This window comes from Hoplias malabaricus, chromosome 13, assembly GCF_029633855.1.
Source record: "Hoplias malabaricus isolate fHopMal1 chromosome 13, fHopMal1.hap1, whole genome shotgun sequence".
Taxonomy (NCBI): Eukaryota; Metazoa; Chordata; class Actinopteri; order Characiformes; family Erythrinidae; genus Hoplias; species Hoplias malabaricus.
Window position 1 is genome coordinate 23,750,660 of NC_089812.1, and position 13,554 is coordinate 23,764,213.

Below are 13,554 nucleotides of genomic sequence, written 5' to 3' on the forward strand. Positions count from 1 at the left end.
ATGGCTGTGGATGTGGAGAGGATCATTAGGAGCATCAAACAAGGCGACCAGAAAAGTGTCCAGACACAACTGGACAAATACAACACAGAGGTACGTATGTTATTTTAATTTAAAAACATTTTAAATATAATCAACATTTAAAAATGCGCAAACATGTGTTTTGTAATGATAATGAAATGATTAATTAATTATCTCAATAAAACAATCATGATAAATAAGTAAAACCTTCCTAAATGCAACAAAATGTTGTGATAATTAAATACACAAAACAATTATTCATTTTAATTAAACAAAAATGTATGTTCTAGATAACAAATAAAATGCAATAAGAATTTATTATGAGAATGTTTATGAAAAACACAAAGCCTTGGCCTTATAGGGCGTTTGCACTTAGGAACCAGGTTTGTTGTCATTTTTATGGAATTTAGTGTAAACAAACAAAAACTTTTAAACATAAATCAACATAAGTACAAATACAAAAGAGAAAAAAACTGACTGAATTAAAAAAAATGTCCTCATAAGGCTTATAGCTTCCAAAGAAGTTATGTTACCCATGTTTCTCTTTGATCAAATTTGAAACTCACTGTTGGATTAACAGTCATCCTGCCAGCTTTCTTGCTTCAGTTCTGACTTCTGACAAAGGGTGACTGTGCCTCTTCGTTGGCTAATAAGATTTTGAGTGACAATTGTTTGTTTTATTTTTTAATGTATTTTGTTTTTCACAAATATATGTCCATAAATCTTTAGTGGCCACCGTCCTCACTATGGCCATATTTACCCCACTTCGGTTCAGGCACTGACTTAGGCACCGGGTGGGGCTTAACTCTTTATGTGCCTAATATATTCCTCCCCCACCCCTTCAGTAAACTCAGAGATATGCAGCTTATGGAAGAGGACGAAAAATGGACTTCTCCAAGGCACACACACACACACACACGAACCGTCTCCATGACAACAGTTCAGGCGGGAAAACCTGAGGGGTGTTCATATATTTTGATGTGACAGAGAGAGGAACTTTTCCAGTAATCAATCTCTCTCTCTCTCTCTCTCTCTCTCTCTCTCTCTCTCCCTCTTCCACCCTCTCTCTCTGCAGTATTCCCAGTGTTTCTTCGTCAATGTTGAAGAGAGGGAGAGGAGGAAGGTAGGGGCTCAAATCCATCAGTACAAGCTTGTGTATGTGTGTGTGAGCCCTCAGTCTTAGAGTAGGGAAGGGCAGGATTACCAGTGCTATTAATGTAAACATCTCACAAACACCTGCACTCATTACTTTCTCTCTCTCTCTCTGTCTGTCCTTATTCTTCTTATATTTATGTATATATAATATGTTTTCGTGCCATCTCTGTATTGTCAGTGGTTGGGTATGACTTGTGTATTTATGAGCTGTAATATTGTTGTTTATGTTGTTCATCACTGGTTTTTACTTCTTCCCTTTTCCCCAAATATGCACCGAATGGAAACAGCAACGAGAATTGGAGGAGGTAAAAAGATATCACAAGGCAACACAAAGGGGAAAAAGGGGCTGATAGAGAGAAAAATAAGGAGAAATGTGAATGGGAGAGAATGACACAAGGAGATGAGAAAGAGGAAATAAAAAACTGAAAGAATGAGCTCATCGCTTTCTCTCTCTCTCTCTCTCTCTCTCTGATAATCTCTCTTTTTCTGTCAGTACACACCTCTAATTCTGTCTTATCATCTCTCACCCCCCCCCCCCCTTTCTCTATAAGTTCCGCAGGAATAAAGTGAGGGAGTATGTTCCAGACTCTGACTCAGATTTTGGCTCGGACGATGAGGAAAATGAGGACCTGGTTTTGCGGAGGGTGAGCTGGAGGGGGGTAATAAACTCTCACAATAGGAACAGAACTCTATCTCTTCTCACTCTCTCCTTCCACTGACTCTCCTTTCCACCAACTCCTCTCTCAAACTCTGACACAGAGATTCATGATAATAGACATATGTCTAAACAACATGAGACACTCTGGAGCAGTGACATGAGCCTAAGTTCTCTTGTGTTCAGTGTCAAATGTCCACCAGGGGTGTGTCAAGTCCCAAAAACCTCTCTGTGGAGCAGTGGAACTGTGTTCTGTGGAGTGTTTGAGCACCATCCATCCATCCAATGGAGTGGAGTTTGTGATAAATAATTACTCATCCAAAATCCAAAAGCTGAATTCCCAAATACTCTGCTGACTAAATGCCTTCAAATCCTTACAGCAATGTTTCACCATCAGGTCAAAAGTCTATCCAGAAAAATAGAAGCTATTCCTGCATCACAAGGGGCTGCAAATTTCACTTGTGTCTCAAATACAAATATGTTTACATCTCTCTCTCTCTCTCTCTCTCTCTCTCTCTCTCTCTCTCTCTCTCTCTCTCTCTCTCTCTCTCTCTCTCTCTCACTCTCTCTCTTTCTCTCTCTCTCTCTCTCTCTCTCTCTCTCTCTCTCTCTCTCTCTCTCTCTCTCTCTGTGTCTGTCTCTCAGCGCCTAGCCTTTGCACTGATGTGGTTTATCCGGACTCAGCTGCAGCCGGGTGTCCTGAGAGCATGTTTGCGGACGCTCCGTATCGTGTCCCGTGATCGCCAGGCTCTCGAGCCCTTCATCAACGACTCTGCCATCCTCACCCTTGCCCGGCTTGGGGGCATCAGCTCCCTGCCCATTCCCGAACATGAGGAAGAGGTGGAGGGAGAGGGGAGAGAGTGCCAGGCTTCTGCCTGCAGCACCTCTTCTGGACCAAGAGATGGAAATAACAGCAGAGATACAGGGTCCAGGGTCAGAGACACGCAGATCATATCTTATAAATGTATATATTTTAGTTATTGCATTTGATAGCTGACATAAATAAACTTTGCTACATCTTTATCATCCAGAGCTTCCCAGAAGACACATACATGAGGGAGGTGATCATAGAGACGCGAGGGGAGCGGCGCCATTCCCACAAAGCCGACGGCATTCACAGCATGCTGATGAGAGGAAAGAGGGATGCCAGAGGAGAGAGGGATGAGGAGGACGAGTGGTACGATGACAGAGAGTTGTGGAGGAAAGAGGCCATTAAGACGCTCTGTAATGTCATCTACAACAGCCAGAGGGCGCAGGAGAGGGTCAGCGCCCTGAGGTCAGACCCTTCTCTGAATTCAAGATACACGACAAGATTCACACGATACACGACAAGGCCAACTGTGTGAATGTGTTTTACAAATCATATAGATATTTATCTATGCGACTTTTATGAAATGCAACGTTTTATGCATTCTAGTACAAACGTAATCGCTGTCCCATTAAAAACACTTATCTCCCAAAATAGTAGCTCTACAGGAGAAGGAAAAAAAACTTTTAAAAAGATTTTTTTCAGAATAATAATTTTGGAGCATTTCTCCTGGTTAATCATGAAAATTATGTAGTAAACTAAATATCCACAAATATGAGATGTTTTAAACTTTACAGCAAAGATATATTTATTAGGCCCTATCTTTCTCTTTTCCATCCCTTTTTCTCACCCTCAGGCTTCTCCCAGGTCTGTGTGAAAAGCTGAAGGACAGTGTCCGCTCTTCAACGCTACCCAGCGGTCAGTTCTATGATTTGCGGCTCCTCTTTCTACTGACTGCTCTTCGCCCTGAGCTCAGGAGACAACTGCAACAGGTGAGAGAGAGAGAGAGAGAGAGAGAGAGAGAGAGAGAGACAGAGAGAGAGAGAGAGAGAGAGAGAGAGACAGAGAGAGAGAGAGAGAGAGAGAGAGAGAGAGGAGAGCAGAAGATGGATGTAAAGAGAAAGAAATAAGTTAGAATAAATGACAGTATATCTAACACAGAAAGAGGAATGCAAAAGAGTAAATGCAAAAAGAGAGATGGAGAGAGGTGAGAGAGATCAAAGGAAATAGAGAAAGAGAAAGAAAAGGTGACAAAAACAGTGAATGTGAGAAGAGGAAGGAATATGAAGAAATAAAAAAGCTGTGAGAATCAAAAGAAGAGAACAAAAGAGATGCAAAAGAGGAAAAAAGGAGTGAGAGAGTTTGGTAGAAAAGGGAGTGAAGGGTTTGAGGGAATTTGAAAGAGAGAGTGACGGCACGGTGGCTTAGTGGTTAGCATGTTTGCCTTTCAGCGCTGGGATCTTGGGTTCAAGTCCCATCTGGGTGGAGTTTCCATGTTGTCTGCGTGGGTTTCCTCCGAGGTCTCCGGTTTCTGTCCTGGTGTGTGAGTGAATGAGTGTGTGTGTGTGTGCCCAGATATAGATTGGCGCTCTGTCCTGGGTGAAATCCTAGTGCCCCATGCAGTCCTCCAGGTGGACGGTCGTTCCTGGTCAAGAGTACGCTGTCTGCGTTTGGCTGCCGCTTCTCACCAGTGTGTGTGTGGATTGAGTGTTCGGAGCATTCTGAGCAGTGTGGATTGTAAAGCGTTCTTGGGTATCTAGAAAGGCGCTATATAAGTGTAACGATAGTAGAGAAAAACATGGTTGTATTTAAAGGAACACTAGGTACCTTAAAATTACAGTTTCAAGATCATTATGATGCTTCACTGAGCTGTAACAGACACTGTCATTGGTGCACGAGCTCAGCACTGCAGAAACTGCACTATGTGACTTTTAGGAGGGCAGGAAACCACGCCATCCCTGCCTCCAATTCCCTTGCCTCCCCCTTGATTTCAGGACAGTGCTGTAAAAATGAATTACACACTGCAACTGTAGGGGAAGCTCAGGAGCAAAAATACTGAATCTTACCTAGTGCTCCTTTAAGTCACAGGAATGAGACAATTAAGCCATTATCTTGGCCACAACGTTCTCCTCTGTCTGTCCCTCAGGCGCATGGTGTGTCAATGCTGAGCGCTCTACTGGAGCAGAGTTTGGGGGTCCACTGGGCCGAGGACTATGAGGTGGTTACTGACCCCAGAGCGCCCCCTATCAGCCAGGACGCAACCCAGTGTGCCATCGAGATCCTGAAGATACTCTTCAACGTCACATACAGTACACACAGGCAGGAGCCTGACGAGGTAAACCTGGATCCCTAGGGATTACCCACAGAGATCCACACCTCACCTGCACAGACCTCCACTCCACTAAGTCCACTTTCCACTGCCGTTAGTAGCAGCCCTCTAATAATAGTCCAAGACTCATTTGTTTATCCTATAGGAGGATGGGGCTCTTTATCGCCACCTGGCCGCAGTGCTGCGTCACTGCCTGTTGCTGTCCTGCCAACAGGAGGAACTGACAGATGAACTACAAGGGTGAGAGAGAGAGAGAGAAAGAGAGAGAGAGATTGTATACACTGTTCCCCACTTACTTCAGACCTCCCCATCACACGATGCCACAAAGCAGGGAGGGTACTTTTTTGGCATGTCTTGGCTGACCCTTTGTAATTTGAGGAAATATTTTGAAAGGGATATTGGTTTTTCACCTGACCTTTCTTTTGTCCCTAAAATCCACCCCCTGCACCCCTTAGGCACACAGTGAACCTGCTCTCCGCCCTCCCCCTGCAGTGTCTGGACGTCCTGCTCTCCGTCCGTGTGTCTGTGGGATCAAAGGAGTCTGGAGGTGTCAACATGGACTGTGTCCACTCACTGCTGCTGTTCATGGAGAGGAGACTGGACAGAGTGAGGGAGAGAGAGAGAGAGAGAGAGAGAGAGTAGATAAAAAAGAGAGCAAATACAGTTGTGAGAGAAACTGAAAAAAAATTATATATATGTATGTATGTGTGTGTGTGTTCTGAAGGGTCAGAAGCTGAAGGGGAAGTTGACTCCGGTGCTGAATTTTCTGACAGAGACCTGCAGAGCTCACAGAGAGACTCGACACTACCTCAGACAACAGGTGAAACACTTCACACACACTCTACCTTCACAGTGCTCAATGCTAGCCACTGTGGTCATCTATTTTACATAACAGAACTGGGCTGTTAGTGTTCTCCTCCAAGCATGTTGAGCTCCAGTGATGTGATTGCTAACAGGTGGGATTAGCAATGTTGAAAAATTGTGAAGAAAAAATGTGTTCAAATCAAATATAATTAATTATGCTAATACACCCCAGTTCACTGATGTTGTGTTCTTATTGGTCAGATTCTGCCCCCACTGAGGGAGGTGGGCCTGAGGCCGGAGCAGGGGGACACTCTGAGGAACAAGCTGGTCAGGCTGATGACCCATGTGGATACTGACCTTAAACACTGCGCAGCCGAGCTGCTCTTCGTGCTCTGCAAGGAAAATGGTGCAGGACTAATGTAGAAATATACTTGCAAAAATGATATATACACACACTTATCTACAAACACTGCAGCTTTGTGTGGTTACAGAGTGCATATCATGGAAAACACACTTACCTTATTCTTTTAAATGACTTATCCTACCAGTTGTATTTCGCAGATATTAAATCACAGGTAGTGTGTAGTCACACAGCTGCAGGGACCTGGAGGTTGTGGGTTCAAGTCCCGCTCCGGGTCTGTGAGGAGTTGGTGTGTTCTCCCCGTGTCCGCGTGGGTTTTCTCCGGGTGCTCCGGTTTCCTCCCACAGTCCAAAAACACACGTTGGTAGGTGGATTGGCGACTCAAAAGTGTCCGTAGGTGTGAGTGTGTGAGTGAATGTGTGAGTGTGTGTCACCCTCTGAAGGACTGGTGCCCCCTCCAGAGTGTGTTCCTGCCTTGCACCCAGTGATTCCAGGCAGGTTCTGGACCCACCGCGACCCTGAACTGGATAAGCGTTACAGATAATGAATGAATGAATCACAGAGAGAGAGAGAGAATCAGTCGGACCTCAGATGGAAATACTGCTTTTTGAATGCACCACAACACAGGACTCTCAGACATAACGGGTCATTTACATATATCAGTAACACTGTGTGTGTGTGTGTGTGTGTGTGTCAGTGGGGCGCTTTGTGAAGTACACAGGTTATGGCAATGCGGCAGGTCTGCTGGCAGCAAGGGGTCTTTTGAGTGGCCGCGGACCCTCTCCACAGCCGCAGTATTCCAGTGACTCAGACTCAGATACTGAGGAGTACAGAGAGGTCAAGGACAAGATCAACGTGGTGACCGGCCGAGTGGAGGAGCCACAGCCAGACCCCATGGAGGGAATGACTGAGGAGGAGAAGGAGGCAGAGGCCAGACGCCTCATCTGTATGTTCAACAGACTCTCCAGGTCAGTGTGTGAGTGTGTATTTACTCTGTAAAATACAACCTTTACTATCACTCTGTTCTCTAAACTTATTGCTGTAAATTCTAGGGTGTTACTTCTGTATTTTCTAGTCTGTTGTATCACAGTAAATTCCTGTGAAAGTGACTATACCAGATTTCCCTGTAATCTCTGTAAAAGTAAACGTTGTTGTGGGTGGAGCTATATCGTCAGTATCTGTAGATTGAATGAAATGTGTGTGTCTGGTGGTGTTATTTGTTGGTGTTGGAGCTTTATGTACACTCTGACTTGTGACTCCGATGTGTGTCAGTGTTGCTGTGGTGAACTGGGTCTCATGATGTTATCAATCCTGTAAGAAATTAGTTACCTTAGTCGTTCAGATTTTGTTCTGCAACTTAGACAGCAGGCACTTCAGAGTTGTCCGACCTACTTGTCTAAGTCTCTACAATCACAGCACTGGAACTACATTTATGTGTGTAAAAAAGAAGATGAAGTGAGGGTAAAAACAAAAATGAAGTATGGAGTGAAAAAAAAAAGAAAATGAAGAAATGAGTACTGATGAAATATTACGAAAACAAGAACGGAGATGTGAGAGAACCTAATGAAAGTGCAAATTCCCGGTGTTAAATCAACACTATTACTATGAGAGTATTAAATTATTACATAACCTTGTTAATTTAACTCTAACAGTGTTGATGTAACACTGGTGAATTTGCTGTGTACAATGCAAATAGGTCATGACATTATTCAGTGGCACTACTTCATGTCCTGCCAAGGCCTATAAAACAGCGTGTGATTTAGATTTGATCTGTTCTGTTCTTTTCTTTATTTTCATTTCTGTGTGAGTTTTATGTTTATTTTCTTTCTCTTTCTCTCTTAGGAATAAGGTCATCCAGCCCATGGGGGTGACAGCAGACGGCCGGCTAGCGCCCCTCTGTGGCCACCCGAGGAACAGTTCAGTGGAGGACGCGGAGGAGGAGGAAGTTGAGGTGGACCTTGAGCATGAACTGGATTAGATCTGCAGAAGATAGAAAGAGTTTTGAATGGAGAGAGGAAACCGGTGTAACTGAGGGAGTGGTAGATGTACAGAGTGGGTAAAAAGGATGAAGACCCATGCATAAGGAATGGGAAAGAAGGATTTACAGAAAAATATGCTTTGATATACAAGTATATACCAGAGATAATGTATAAGGCCGCAGTGTAAGTCCCCTATACAGTATACATTTATATCTAAATCTATATAGTTTAATTTGCACAAATTACTAGCAGCACTGCAGGAAATACCTGTTAGAAAAATAATAAAAATATTAATAAAATAAATAAAATATTAGGGAGATGGGAAAGAGAGAGAAAATGACAGAGAGAGAAGAAGAAGAAGCAGAGAGCGTGACAGTGAAAGTGGAAGAGGGTGAAAGTGGGAGATGGTGGGGGTAGAAAAGAGACAGTGAAAGAGAGAATGCAGTTACACAGAGTGAGAAATTGCAATAGAAAAGTGGCAGGAACAGGAGGGAAAGGATAGAGTTAGAATGATGGAGAGAAAAGGAGAAGAAGCAAAAAGAGGGATAGCAAGAGAGAGAGACAATGAAAGACAGGCATCACCACGGATAGGCAAACACACTTAGAGAAATCGGATGGTGTTGCCATGGCTGCGTTGCTATGGTAACTACAGGAAATGTAGTTCTACAGATTTGAGGGATTTTTTTTCTCCTCCCTCCCAAGAGTGGAGTGTTTACCTCAAAGAGAAACTGCTGAGGTTCAGACCTAATGCTGTACGAGCTGTAATGAAAGGATAATACCAGCAAAATAAAAATACATTTCCTGTGTTTTCAAAGAGATGTTTATATTCACATCACAATCAGCACCTCACAGGAACACAAGCTGCGGAGGACCATTAAACATCTCAGCGTTTCAGCGCTGTGATCCTTCAGTATTATCTTTGCTTTCAGAATAAGCTTTCTTCTTGCTGCTGCTGCCATCCACTCCTGCCACCTTCTTTCACAGTTGCTGCCACCTTTACCTCTGGCTGCAACCGCTCACCTCTGCTGCCAGCATTCATGTCTGCTGGTATATTTTACTTCTTCTGTCACTACTCATTTTGCTACCAACTTTCTGTCCCACTGCCAACATTCACTTATGTTGCTGTTATTTGCGTCTGCTGCCACCTGTCATGTCTGCTGCCACGATTGACTTCTGTTGCATCCGTTTACTTCCTGGTGTTATATTACACTTCTCCTGCAACCTTTTACCTCTGTTGCCATGTTTCTATTCTGCTGCCACCATTTGCTCACACCCACACCCAAAAGAGTGTAATAAGTGTAATAAGGTCAGTTCACGAAGAGTCAACAATAAACAAATTCTCTATAAATTAGACTAATCCACCAAAACATTGAGGATTGTAGGAATAAGCCGTTAAAGGTGTCTGTGTAGGGTTATGTCACTGTTATAGAGCCTTGTGAATTAACATACAGCACATTGATCTATCAGTGCAGCAGAATCTGAAAATGTGAATGATAATTAAACCTGTTGAAAACATACTTCCCCACTTCCTACCGAGATTTTCTTCAATGATGTTTCATCACTTAAAACCATTTGGGAGAAAGACACTTGGTGGAAGAACCCACCCCCTGTGAAAATGAATTACACTAGGGGGAGCCCCAGGAGCAAAAGAAAGAAAGAAAAAAAAGTACTGGGTGTTCCTTTAATGCTATGAAGCTGAATGTCATACCTTTATTTGTAATCTGTGGCTATCATAGCCATGCGGGGCCTTCATATGGCATATCCGCACAATGCATGCTGGGTATTGTAGTCAAAGAACACTGATAAAAAGTTACAAGATTGTGACTGTATCTGGGGTGTGCAATGCTGTGCTTCAGAATATAACATAAAATTAGATACAACTTATTAAAGCAGCGTTCAGTCATTTTTACCCCCAAACTGCAGCAAATTATATTTATGAAGGTGATTATTTATTAGACATTTTTTTCTACAAAGTGCAACTGACATGAGGTGAAAACACAAGTCAGTGTATTAGGCAATTTATGCTCCATAGAGTGGGTCCCCCACTTGGGACCACCACAAGGTGTCCGTGTATGAGCTTTTCCACAATGTAAATTAATAGAACTGGAGAAAATGACTGACTGCTTCTTTAACGTCAACAACAGCACCAGGAATAAATCAGTTTTGCTCATTTCCAATGTATTCATCGTTTGAACTTGTTTTTTTTTTTGTTTTGTTTTTTATTTGCGCTTGTCAAATACAGGAGGGCTCATGATCAGATGAGGGATCGGGAGCTTGAGACTGAAGCAGCTGTACAATATTTACAGAGAGATCAAATGAATGGGCAAACCTCCAAAATAATAATAATAATTATAATAATAACAATAATAATAATAATAATGATAATAATAATAATAACAAGAATAATTATCATAGTAAACGACCAACAGATAAAAAAGCAAACACAGACGATTTCACACTTTTTTTTTTTTTTTGAAAAATCGTTACATCCCTCGGCACCATCGCGCTTTCTTGAAGAAAACGAAGAGATATGCCACTTTTGACTTCTCTTTTTCTTTTGAAGAACAAACAGAAAGAACACGTCTTTTTTACTTTAAATACATTTTCCTTCTTTCTTTTTTTTCTATTTTGGGGGGCATTTTCCCCCTTGAAACAAAAATGACTTAACACACACAGCTTAGACTCTCCCCTTAAAGTCCAAGTCCAGCCCCCTCCCTATTTCTGTGTTCTTCCTTCGGTTTTTGGGCGGAGGGACGGAGGGAGGGAGGAGGGGGCCAGGAAGAGCAGGCAATTCTGGGTAGGCCATTTGATGTACACCCTTTAATAAAAGAGGAGTATTATTAATATTATTCAAAATAATAACAGCAAACTGCCCCAGCCTTTTCTATTTTTTTCATATGTGGGGTGGTGTACTCATTTAAAAATGTCCTTGTATAAATAATACAAATCATAATCATCAATAATACATATTTATATATTTAAGAGTGTGCGTGGAACGTAGCTTTCAGAGCCCACCATGGGGCTCTAACCCTGTTCACATTGGCACTGACTCTATCCTTCTACATCCACACACATTCTTTCTCTTGCTGTCTCTCTCACTCTCGCTCTTTCTCTCCACTGCATCTATATGATTTTCTCTCCTCTTCCATTGAGGAGCTGTTACATAATACAAAAAAGAGAGAAAAAAATATCACAGGAAAAAAATAAAATAAAAACAATTTTTTCAAGTTATGATGCAACAGCCCAGAACACTGTTTTGCTCCTCTCTCTCTCTCTCTCTCTCTCTCTCTCTCTCTCTCTCTCTCTCTCTCTCTCTCTCTCTCTCTCTCTCTCTCTCACACATACACACACACACACACACAGCGTTTGGAAAAATGGTACATTCTGACTTCCTGATGCCCGAGGGTCCGTCAAATGCCCTGGCTCTTGACCGCTGACCTCAGGATCCTAAACCTACGCCTGAGCCTAAGCCTAAGTCTTGTTGCTGAGGGTCAGCAGCTCGATGAAGGAGTTAAAGAGCTTCTCCAGCCAGTTCTGATTGGCCATACACTGCTGGACCACCTCCTCCTGACCCGGGTCCTCAGCCGCCTGCTCTATACTGTCCGTCTAAAAGAGAAAAAGGAGAGAGGAGAGAGAGAGAGAGAGAGAGAGAGGAAGGAAATTAAGACCTACTTTAAATTAGGATTACTTTCTTTAAATTTAAGAGAACATTAAAAAACCTCTTTCAAAACCAACTGAAGAACCCAAGCTTAAAACATATATCAAAAACAATAATGAAGGTTTATTTTTTATTTGTATTGCGCTTAGTTTATTACACTCTATCTCTGAGATCCCTTTCAAATCTCCAACCAATTCCAACAAAAAACTCCAAGGAAATCAGTCAGAAATTAGCTGCTTGTGGAGAAAACAGATGGAGGGAGCGTCAGTGCTGTATCAATTAATTTTTCTTGGCAAATGTATAAGAAATAGACAGCCATACCTCCTTCTTGCAGTGCAGGAAAGTGTGATATTTATAATGATGTAGAGAGTGATAGAGGCTGTAGATCCGACACATCTCCGTGGAGAGCTTCAGGTCCTGATAAACAGAAGAGATAGAGAAAGAATCAGACAGAGGAATAAAAGCTGACAACTATATAAAGAACAAATTAATGAAATGGTCAAACAGTGATCTTTTGAAAGAGGAAAAAGCATATTTGACAGCATAGAGATGTAATATTTTAAAGCTTAGTGAGCCTTGATGAGACTTAATGAGGCTGGGTGAGGCACAATAAGGTTTGGCTAGTATTGTGAGGCTTAATGGTGCTTAGTGAGACTTGCTGCTACTTTGTTAGACTTGGTGAGTCTTAGTTAAACTCTGTGAGGCTTGATGAAGTTTAGTAAGCTTTAGTGCACTTGCCTGTTGCTTAGGCACGCTCCTTTTGACACGGTTGAGGGTCTTGCGGTTGTAACCCTCTCCTCCAAGCCGCACTCTGACAGTGCCAGAGTCAAGAGCATCAGCTGTCATCTGAGGAAACGTGTGCATTGCCTCCTACACACACACACACACACACACACACACACACACAATCGTCTGAGATAAAGGCCAGCATTCTCTTTCTCCAAATGAATTCTTTCTTGTTTTTGGAATATTCATTGCTCCAACAGGCCTGACTCACTCCTGATTCCCTGCACTAGGAGCAGGTGTTTTGTGGCCGGTAATATTTAATACTTTGTTTAGGACATTGGAACCCAATCCTACTCCTGAGTCAACCAGTCCTTTCTCTAACACACCCTGATCCAACGAGTGAGATCCTATGTCATTGTTATCTTCCTATCCGGGAATCGCCAACCACACACTACTTAATAAACAGCACGTAACATTAGTGTCACTAGGGTTGGCCACCTGAGGCCAGGAATCCAAAAGAGCATAAGTGACCTTGCTCTCTCTCTGGGTGGGTAGGATGGCCTTAGGGCATTTCAGCACCATGCAAGTCAGCCTAGGCATCTGTTAACTAACATAAAAGAACTAGGAGCAGGTGATATACCTTAGTAGAATAGACATCTTGATCTATTTTACTCTACTGAAGTTATTGCTGCACCCCTACACCAACAACCTACTGATTCACTGACTCCACCTCTCAAATATACACAGTCAGAGACACATATCTACTCCATCTACACCACAGATGATGGAGCAAGGGCAATGGGAGCCGGTGTTACCTGGTGCTGAGAGCTCATGTTGACCCTCCGTAGTAATCTTCGTTTCTGTTCATTTAGAAGACTGTCAATCTTCCTCATGGGTGGGAGATAAAGCTCATCTAGAGAGAGGTAGAGGAGGTCAGCATCCTTGTATTTAAAGGTCAAACAGTTTCACTGCATGGCACCTACGAGTCATGCATTGTATGTATGTACCAGGCAGTGGAAAACAGCAGACAGATATCCTGATCCAACAATTAGCCTGAACTA

At 42.7% G+C, this 13,554-nt stretch overlaps 2 protein-coding genes across 3 annotated transcripts in view; one reads left to right on the forward strand and one right to left on the reverse strand.

Annotated features, from left to right (window-relative positions):
- si:ch211-195b15.7 (synembryn-A) lies at positions 1-8,181 on the forward strand. Its single transcript, XM_066642962.1, has 14 exons — positions 1-90; positions 1,094-1,141; positions 1,461-1,478; positions 1,725-1,817; positions 2,474-2,761; positions 2,860-3,104; positions 3,493-3,628; positions 4,783-4,971; positions 5,111-5,205; positions 5,421-5,571; positions 5,690-5,785; positions 6,031-6,175; positions 6,828-7,098; positions 7,973-8,181. Exons 1-14 carry the CDS (start codon positions 1-3, stop codon positions 8,106-8,108), a joined length of 2,001 nt encoding a protein of 666 aa, XP_066499059.1. The 3' UTR covers positions 8,109-8,181.
- Positions 8,182-10,313: 2,132 nt separating this feature from the next.
- Positions 10,314-13,554, reverse strand: part of prr12b (proline rich 12b) — a 32,773-nt gene continuing 29,532 nt past the window's right edge. The window contains exons 13-17 of one of the 2 annotated variants that reach the window (XM_066642933.1): positions 13,309-13,406; positions 12,506-12,637; positions 12,089-12,184; positions 11,658-11,715; positions 10,314-10,927 (exon numbers count right to left, since the gene is read on the reverse strand). In XM_066642933.1, coding sequence (XP_066499030.1) covers positions 10,800-10,927; positions 11,658-11,715; positions 12,089-12,184; positions 12,506-12,637; positions 13,309-13,406 — 512 coding nt within the window. In that variant the 3' untranslated portion in view covers positions 10,314-10,799. Of the gene's footprint in view, positions 11,716-12,088; positions 12,185-12,505; positions 12,638-13,308; positions 13,407-13,554 lie in introns of both variants that reach the window. The other variant, XM_066642934.1, reaches the window with a different exon arrangement.

What these genes read in the sequence shown, in the direction of transcription:
- si:ch211-195b15.7 (XM_066642962.1), top strand. Translation starts at nt 1, where the DNA reads ATGGCTGTGGATGTGGAGAGGATCATTAGGAGCATCAAACAAGGCGAC. An exon ending in AGGACCTGGTTTTGCGGAGG is followed by an intron (nt 1,818 to 2,473) that starts GTGAGCTGGAGG and finishes TCTGTCTCTCAG; the next exon opens with CGCCTAGCCTTTGCACTGAT. An exon ending in TGGAGAGGAGACTGGACAGA is followed by an intron (nt 5,572 to 5,689) that starts GTGAGGGAGAGA and finishes TGTGTTCTGAAG; the next exon opens with GGTCAGAAGCTGAAGGGGAA.